A 9,827-nucleotide genomic window follows, 5' to 3' on the forward strand; every position below is an offset into this window, starting at 1 on the left:
TGTTAATTAAGTTAAACAGTGTTAACACATTTTCATATATTTTTATGCAATGTCATGTTATACACTATATATTCCAGCTGCATGCAACAAGAGGAAACACAAGTCTTGTTTTCAAAATAAAAGTATTTTTATGAATACATTTCTTGTATACATTGTACAGTAGAATGAGCTGCACTTCTATACAACAGTGTAGAAACTAAATATATCAGATCTGAAGTTTCATTATTTGTTGTTCCCCAGAAGTTGAACCAATGTTTTCTGCTTAGATTAACTGTATGATGGCGCCACATGATGTGGGATGCAAGGTGATGATGAGGAAATGATTTGCATGCACTTGTAGTAGTAATCAAACAACTCAACATGGGGACAGTGCAAATAGTGACCTGCCTTATCCTGTTGGTTCTGCTTCCCTGGTACTGCACATAAACATGTGTTGACTGAACATTTCAAGCTGACTATGCGCGCAACAAATTTTTTTTAATTATGTAACAGCTGTCATAAAGTTACCAAACGCCTGGCTGTAATTACCAGCTGGATACTGACCTGAATGGTATTTATTAGTCCTCAGTTGGTAATTATCAGTAACTTCACCATGACATGAAAACAGCATAAGTCAAGCACCCTGTGAAAACTTCAAGACAGCACAGGAGGTTGTAAGGTTCAACAAGAACAACAGTCTTTGGCACTCTCCCGTTGCAAGCTCAGATCACGCTTGTAGTCTGCTCCACTATAGCAGCACCTCTGATTTGTTCAGATACTACAGCCTGCTGCTGTCAAGAATCGCCTTGTAAAGGTGAGAGGGATCACAGAAGCTTTATTCTCTAGACACTCCGCTTCCTCTCTTCAGTGTTGCTTGGCTGTTCCTTGCACTTCCTGCTCTGACTCTGCAGCCTCTGTGCAGATATTCTGCACCAGCTCTTCAGCCTGTCTGTCGTCCTTTTCGGCCACCCTGATCACGGTCTTCCCTCTGGCGTGGCCCTGCTCCAGCTTCTGAAAAGCCTGGGGCACCTGGGTGAAAGGAAACTGGGCCTCCACAACTGGCAGGATCTGTGATGATACAGCAAGAAAAAATATCAGGAATATCAGCTTTAAAAAAAAGCACTCAGATATCAATTAAGAGATCAAATGTAAAGCTTGAGCATATCAGAGAGGGGATTGATTGTATCTGGCTCCGGCCTTTGTTGCAGCAGTTTGGGAAAATGGATGGGTGGAATGCTTCATTAACTAGCAGAATTAGTATTGACAGATTGACAAATGAGTCAATTACACACATTTTTCAGTGATAACGTGCTTTCTAATATGTGCTGATGGGGTACACACCATGGATTAAGTGCTTTTAATCAGACAAAATGAATAAATACACTATTTTGTTTACCAGTGCACGGCAACCATTATTTAATCAATTTAGACAAATACCCACAAGCTGCTAATGCTACATCATCTCTGCTTTCATAGCTGCAAATGTGAAAAGGTGAGGGAGGGGTTCAGAATGTGATGAGGCTGGACAATCCTGTGCTAGTCCCACAACACGAGCAGCCAGGCTTGTTATTCTGGTCAGCATCTCTTGTCGTTAACAATGAATGGGGAGTGCAGTGGCGTCACACTGGAAACCGTCCACACTTCTGACTGAGAATAGGACATGCAGAGAGAGCGTGCGTGTGTGTGTTTTTTGTGCGGGTTGCTGTGTGTGTGTCCACGGCTTCCCGCCACTGGTCTGAGTGTGCCGCTCGTTGTAAGCCCCGGGACAAAAGGACAGAGGTCCCGCACGCTTTTGCGAATGGCTGCTCAGCACTGTTTAAAAATCCATTCACCGTCTCCTGGCGCCTGCCTTGATCGCCCAGCAGCCAACTGTGCACACCACCAGCCGACCAACCAGCACAGTGGGAATGCTCACTCCTTAACAAAGCCACAGGGGAGCCTTGAATACAGGCATGTGTGGAATCCATGGTATGTTCATATTCAGTGTGCTGTATGATTTCCATCCCGGCATCAATTTTACTCTCAGGCTGTGACTGATGTGCAAATGAGAGGATTTCCATCTCCCTGTTCTGTCAGTACAAGTGGTTGTGAATGATAAGTCTGTATAATGTGAGTAATAAGCATGGACTGTATATACAGTACCTTCCCTGCATCAACCAGCTTTCTGATCTCGTCCAGAGCAGGCCCATCTGGAGCATAAAATCCCCACCGGTAGAAGACTCCGCTTGATATTATGTTCTAAGAGGAGAACAGCGGGGAGGCAAGATTAGAAGTCTGACAGTTTTGTACCTCACTGAGTATAAAAGACCCCACAGAGCTGCTATCTGGGTCTCCAGGAGTCCTAATTAGATCCCTACATTTTCATTAATGTCGACAGCTTTAATTTAATACTGAAAATACCACGAGTCTAAGTGAAAATGGCAAATTTGTTTAAGTCAAAATTTGAGGTATAATACAAGTCAGCACACACACATGATGCATGTTGGGAGGCACTCTACAATCACATTGATATGTTAAATGAGTAACCACCTGGATTATATGGAAGAAAAACTAATCATAACACATTTGCTGAAAAACCTGTTACTACTCTAACCTACTGAGCGCTACGCTACCTCACATTCAAATTTTGAATGTGAGGTAGCATAGCTAGTTTTCCTACCAACCAAATCTGAGTTTCATTTGGAACACCACCTATAATCTAGTTTGATGTAGTTTACTCTTGTCACTGTCGGCGGACAGAAACATTTGCATCAATTAACAGGATGGTGATGATCTTAAACAGAGTCATATTCCTGCTGTAATTTACATATAGTAATCTCACGACAATTATCTTCATGGTAAACGGTTGTTCCTAATAATATGCACTATTTTGCCAACTTAATGTGTTAAGCACGTTACAAGCAAAAACTGGCCCTATTCCAGAAGAGCTGCACTAGAAAGCACCTGAAATACAATGAGAAAAGAAAAGAAAGAAACTCCTGTTCCTCTCTGGAAATTTAACTGCTTGATATTTGATCATAAAATATTATTATGTGGCATCACTTCGCCAAACCTCTTAGGCTTTGGTGAAACTATCTCTGCTTGCTTGAAAAACAAAAACAACCAATAGATTCTTCCTGATCATTCAGTGCTAACAAGAAGTTCAACACTAGAGGGCTCAATTGCACTGTGATCTCCCAGATGAAAATGACATGCTGTACAGAGCCGGCCACTGAGGGTGTGACTGCTGCAACTGAACCTCGCCAAACTGACCAGCTGGATGCTCCCATGGACAAAGGGGCCCGGAGGCTTGGCAAGAAACACACAAACACTGGTATTTGTCAGGGGGGAGATAGTCGGCCACAATCTGCACAAACACCAAATACTGCTGGTTCAGCAGCAAACACATGCGCATGCACGCCACATTTAGAATAACGCCCACACTCACACACGCAGTCTAGACCACACAACTCACGCCCCCCACACACACACACACATTGCCAGCCATGCTGTCACCAGTGCCTCCACTGCTGAGGACAACTTGACTCAGTTCCTAGAGCAGCTCCACCCTGTCCTCGCCTATTCACCCACTACCCTCATTACACATGCACTCCACTAACAGAGCAGCTGGTGGGACAGGATGTACACACAATAATATGAAGCTTACACACATGCGGGGGACTCAAAGTCTTGATGTCAAAGTCCCTCTTCTGCTGCACACAGTCAGATTTATTATACCCTGTAGGGTATATTTCTACAGATCAAGCATAATCACCTCTGCAAAGGGAGAACGTGAAGCTATGAAGCTAAGTCAAGTTATTTCATGATGTTCTCTCTTGCTGTCAACTGAACTTTGATTCATCTGATCAACTGAATGGAAATAAAACACAGCAAAAGCTTCAACTGGCTGGAACAGGTGTATACCCGTTACACAATGTTGTCTTTCCATGCCAATGAGGATTAACTATTCCATTTCAGTTTGGGAGCACCTGTTTTCCACACCCATTCTAATGAAAATTGCCAGGCTCAAAGCATTTAACAAAAATACACAACAGGTTAGTAAGGGTCCTGAAAACAGCAGTATCGTCTTTCATGTCGGTGTTGACATTAAGAATTTGTTTTGCTCATGTTTACCTGTAAGGCCTTGGTGTGCAGGGTGAATCCAGCGTGAATCGTCCCCTCCAGCAGGCCCATGGAATCAGTGTTGAGGAGTAAAGGTGTCACCAGTGTGATGTACTTCGCCCCAGACCAGGGCTTCAGCAGGCCCACCGCCCACTGCTCCGTGTCTCCACCGACGTTGTCCAAAATCACGTCAAACCTGAACATGCAAACACACACAGTCAGACTTAGAGGAATCCCGGTGGAGGAAAGTTTAAAATACAGAAAGCTAAACACACACTTTGTAGCAGCTTAGAGCACTGAATGCGTTTTCATCTCAGGTCGTAAATATTGTTAAAGAGTATCTGTGGAAAAGATCATTCTTGTCTTCAAGCTAAAGCCAGGGTTTATTTTGGGGGCAGGGAGAGGGGTGCACTAGCGTCCACTGAGGCCTTGAGCCCTGGTATCCATGGAAACTAGAAAGTGAGTCAGTGAGCATGTGTGCCAGGCTGACAGGAAGATGTTTACCACATTTGGTGGTGTTTAGAGGGGAGAAGTGCGCACAGTTTTAGCAGTCCTGGATGATTCCTTTTCATTAGCACCTTTATTGGACTGGCACTGAGTCTAATGCTATTTCATGAGGCTTGGGTGCTGTAAAAAAAAGAAAAACATTCTGGTCTGACCTGTTTAAAAGAAACCAATACAATGCCACCACTTTTACACATAATGTACCACACAGTTTGTTAGTATGATTACTTCTAAAAACACACATTTTTCACGGCAACAAAACATACTTTTCCATATTTTCTAGCTGTTCAACCACATCTCCTGCTGTGTAATCCACCACTTCATCGGCCCCCAGCCCTCGAACAAGGCCCTCTGCATTCTGGGAGCAGGTAACTGTTACGTGGGCACCCCAGGCCTTCAATAACTGTCAGCACACAGAGGAGGAAAACAGGAATATACACACAGACACAGCGAATGGCATTAGACTCACGCAGAGTTTAAAAGAGTCAAACATACATGCTGGTAGAGCCAGTGGAAAACACCTTGCCTTACCTGAATAGAGAATGTTCCAACACCTCCTGATCCTCCAGTGATCAAAACCCTGAGAGAGTTAGATTACACATTGGTTTAAATTTTTACAGTCTGTGGGTTAAAGGCAAGATTTTAAAACCATTTTAATGCTAACTTGAATGAAAGAGGGAGCCAATTTCACCACTGAAATCATTGAGATTAAAAATGTGTCTTATCAAAGTACAGGTCTGCATGACTGCACTGATTTCTGAACAGGAAAGAGCACATTAAGAAACTCCAAGACCTTAAAGAAGTAATTTCAGCATTGATGACAGTTTATAATATTTTTCAGGGACCTTTCACTGTTTCTCCAATACTGTGATTCACACTTCTCATGTTCTGCGCATGAATGGTGAGGGGGTAGAGCAGTTCAATACAAAGTTATCCAGTATCTGTTTATGCTTGCCTTTTATTGGAAGAGCTGTCTCTGCAAAGACCACCTGCATTGACAAGTGCAGATAGAGCAGTGCTGGCTACATAGGGGATGGAGGCTGCCTCTGTGTGACTCATTAAATCTGGCTTATGGGAAACCTGAAAAAAAAACCAGCTCACACAGAAAATGTGAAAAGTTAGAAACATGCCAACATGTCAACAATATTTCTGATTTACAATTTAAAAGTTGAGTATAATCATCAGAGCCACTGTGTGGGCAGCTAGCAAGCTAAGAGTTGCTGAAAATGAAGTGCAATACAGCAAGAAAACGCAGGTTAATTTGTGTGTCTCTGTAATTGCTGCCACAGTGGCTCCTGCAACCAAACAAACCTAATCCTAATTAATTCTTATACTGCAGGATTACATAACAGGATACACTTCTTTCAAACTTTTAGCCGATACACTTTTACAATTTACATAAGAGCTCTCAATCAACTAGGAAACTCAAATTAAAGTCAGTCTTAGAAGTTAGAAGACAAACAACACACAGGTTTGTCAGTCAGCTGATGATGAAAATATACTGCAGTCATACAGTATAACTCTACTGGCTCTGGAGCTCACCTCATACTCTGTTAGAGTCACAAATTCTGCCAGACTTCCTTGTTTCCATGGAGGAACAGCAGCCCACACCTGGAACACAAATATGGCATTTAACATGCTGAACACACTAGATTTAACCGCCTACTCGAGCTCTCTGAATCTGGTTAATCGTCTATTAAGCTCTTAGTCAAGCTCTTCCCGTCGGTTCTTATCAGCATTCATTTCTAAGCATATTTTTAAACTGATGGAACATGATTGCTAGAACACTATATGTGGAAAATTTTTCCTGGTGTTTCATATTATTTTATCACAATCACTTTAAGTTGAATTTGCATAATTGCATTTCTGTCTGCAGAAAGACAATAATGTGAATATGTGGGAGACAGTCGACACAGTAGATGTCTCCCATTATTGAGTCATATTCATATGATGACCAAGCAGAAAGAACTTAATCTTTCGTCTAAGAAAATGTCAGCAAATGACGCCACTATGGAGTTGTATTAAGGGTGAAAACAATATACATTTGTATAAAGTCAGCTATTTTAATGAGTTTATATTAAGATAACTATCTTTGGGTGTGTTCAACCAGTGGCTCCCAACCGTTGTGACACCTCCAAATAAAGCTAAGTCTCCTTATGAACCCTCATCACGTGTGTCATATGTCTAGAGGTTATGACAAGGTCAAACAAAGAGTGCTCTTACTATCACCATAGTTAGTGTTGGTGCTTTTCTGGGCTGTATCATATTGAGGTACTTCTAATATTCTTCCCCCCTCATGTTTGTAGGGGTGCACTTCAATCTCAATGAAAAACATACAGTTAAATTAATACCTTTCTGACAGTGTCAATCAAACCTGAACATTATTATCTCTGTAAAGGTAGAATTTATGGCTGTGCTGTTTTATTGGACTGCATTCCATTTTACAGGTGCACCGTACCTGATTAAGTGGCCACTGAGTGTGGACAGACATTTCAATATAAAAATGACATGTACAGTAACAGGTAGTTTCATCCATATAACTCACTCCTTCTAAAAGACAGTGCAAGTCCTACCTCATCTCCTGGAGTAAAATGGGTAACATCAGATCCACAGTCCACCACTACACCAGAGACATCACGACCCAGAATCACAGGAAACTCACTATCACTGTCCATCACAGACATTGGGTCCCTTCTTAACTTTAGCAATTTTGCTCCATAACCACCTGTAAATGGAGAAAGCGAGCAGGTATGTTTTAAAAAAACAACAACTACAAACCACTGGTCATGTGTTGATCTTATCCAAATATTACTCCAACACTTACCCCTCATAGATATATCAAGAGGGTTGAGACTAGCCGCATGGACTTTAATCATCACCTCACTGGGAGAACTGACAGTAGGTACAGTGACTTCGTCTGTGTACCTCAAAACCCCATTAGTACCATACTGATCAATGACCCAGGCTGACATGCAGCTCTGCCGCCTTGAAGGTGAACTGCTAACATTTCTCCTGAAGCACACACTGCACCCAGCTCTGACTAAGGTTTTGGTCGAGCCTGCTACTCTCGCGCTGAACAAACACAAGAGCCTGGTTGATGCCATAGCTCTGACAGAACCTAATTAAACCAGCTGGCGGTACCTACAAGGTCAGCTTTTCATGCAACATGACATCTAAAGAACTAGGAAGGCTGAAGGCGTGCTAGGTAGCTACTCAGCTAACATGACCATGCCCAAGTTGTCACCGCTCGTACAATACGCAACAGTCAACATAATAGGTAAAATAAATAAGCGACAACGCCTCTGTGCGCGATTAGTGTATTATCGTGGCTTATATTAGGCTGAAAGAGGAACCATTGCAAGAAAAATCAGCAGATAACACACCGTTCTCCGGCTAAGTTGCTACATAACAAGCTAACGCCTGAACACACAGCGACAGCCAATCACAATGCAGTAGCTAAGTATTCTGGCCAATGGAGTGAAAGAACATGTTCTGACGTATACGGATGATAATAATAATAATAATAATCTTTAATGTTGTATTCAAGCTTGGTTTATTTTTTGAAAGACTGCAAGTCTCAAATACAATCTATGAAAACCATTGAAACTAGGTCATTTATGTCTTAATGTTTATTCGTATATGAACACTTTATGTTTGTACAGACTGTATAATGTATTATTTTATTTTATTTTATCCTATTTTATTAGTAATGGACTAGACTCTGGTGCAATGGTGTATTGAATTTAATGTTATGTTTTATTGTTGTTACTTTTTGTTGTATTGTTTTGTGTTCATTGTTCAAGATAGTGATATGATAAACATAAGACATATATATAAAATATGATAATATATGATCATATGATATTATATAAAAACTATAATTTATGTTTTTTAATGAAATGCTGTACAGTAACAAACCAAGAACATAATCAAACCTAAACCCTAATAGAGGACAAAGAATTTAATTGCACTGGCTCCATTAAGGCTCAAACACAAAAATCCATTAAGCAATAATAGTAGCAATAATAGTCTATTGTCATAAAAATGCAAGTGTACATGAAAAAATTATAACTCAATATGTTTGAGAGGTCTACTCAAGAGTAAAATGACTGCTGAGTGCTTGCAATACATGCCAGTGTAGCAAAGACTAATGGACAGAGCACAGATCAGTGAAGAAAACCATAAGCAAATTGGCAGAAAACATTATCTGTTTATGGCTGAGCAATACACAATGGACTACACTGGGGTTTGTTTTAATGTTTACATGGTGCTTCAGGGTTATGAAATGGCATTAGCTTCTCACTGCATGTCTTAAAGATTCAATTGGAGAATGTGGTCACAAACTACAGGCCCTCTTGATGCATGGACCAGCTGTTGGCCTTTTAATCCATTAAACTGAGAGTTACTCCATTTTAAGACAGTTACCATGCAAGCAACAAGTGGGCTTTAAACAAAACTACTGCCCTGCTGCTGACAGTATAGATACTACCGAAGTATTGCTGCAAGAGCAACATGGCCTCCTATCAGAAGATCTTATGAGCAATGAAAAATAAGATGAAGAGGCATCTCAGTGAAATCATGTTAGCGTAATTATAGGCTGGTAAATAAATAAATATAACTAATCACACTTGTCTCATGCAAATGGCGTAATCTGCAAGCAGAACTGATGTTCTCTTTCTCCGGAGACCACATGCAGAAAAGTGAGAAAAGAAAGAGACACGGGGGCTTGTGGTTGTGTGATCATGATTCAGCATGAAACCAAGCAACAAACAGCACTGTCATTATGATCACTGCTCCCAGGAGAAAGAGGACACACTGGAAATTGGGTGCTTTGTCTATGTTGGCTCATTACAGTGGGCCTGTCTAATGAATTATACTGCTGGCTGCTCCTCAAAAAAAAAAAAAAAAAAAAAAAAAAAAAAAAACTTCAGTTCAGTTGTTACTTGGAGTAGAGGGTGTCATCTATCAGGCAGCAACCTAACAAAAATATTTAAAATTTCTTGTTGACCAGCTACCCAAGATAAGACTGGGTCGGACTGTGAGAGCAGCATCTGTCTTAAATTGGTGTTTGTCAGGAGAGTCATTCTTCCCCAGAAACACCATGTGTAGCTTTTCTAGGCCTCCTTTTCCATCTTGGGACCTGTGGCCCAAATCACATGGTTGCTCTAATAAATTACAGCTTTGATCTAATTTCATTTAGTGGTCTTGTAGACTCGACTGTCCAGATTTGACTAAGGAGACTT

At 41.2% G+C, this 9,827-nt stretch overlaps 1 protein-coding gene across 1 annotated transcript; it reads right to left on the bottom strand.

Annotated features, from left to right (window-relative positions):
- Positions 1–148: 148 nt before the first annotated feature.
- Positions 149–8,011, bottom strand: LOC111237707 (reticulon-4-interacting protein 1 homolog, mitochondrial-like). Its single transcript, XM_022766910.1, has 9 exons — positions 7,409–8,011; positions 7,158–7,309; positions 6,127–6,195; positions 5,540–5,664; positions 5,116–5,164; positions 4,851–4,987; positions 4,093–4,276; positions 2,122–2,217; positions 149–1,047 (listed from the first exon to the last, which is right to left on the bottom strand). The coding sequence occupies exons 1-9, from the start codon at positions 7,686–7,688 to the stop codon at positions 844–846; spliced, it is 1,296 nt and encodes a 431-aa protein (XP_022622631.1). The 5' UTR covers positions 7,689–8,011; the 3' UTR covers positions 149–843.
- Positions 8,012–9,827: the final 1,816 nt, after the last annotated feature.

The sequence above is a fragment of the Seriola dumerili genome, unplaced genomic scaffold, assembly GCF_002260705.1.
Source record: "Seriola dumerili isolate Sdu_G_001 unplaced genomic scaffold, Sdu_1.0 BDQW01000025.1, whole genome shotgun sequence".
In the NCBI taxonomy this organism is placed as follows: Eukaryota; Metazoa; Chordata; class Actinopteri; order Carangiformes; family Carangidae; genus Seriola; species Seriola dumerili.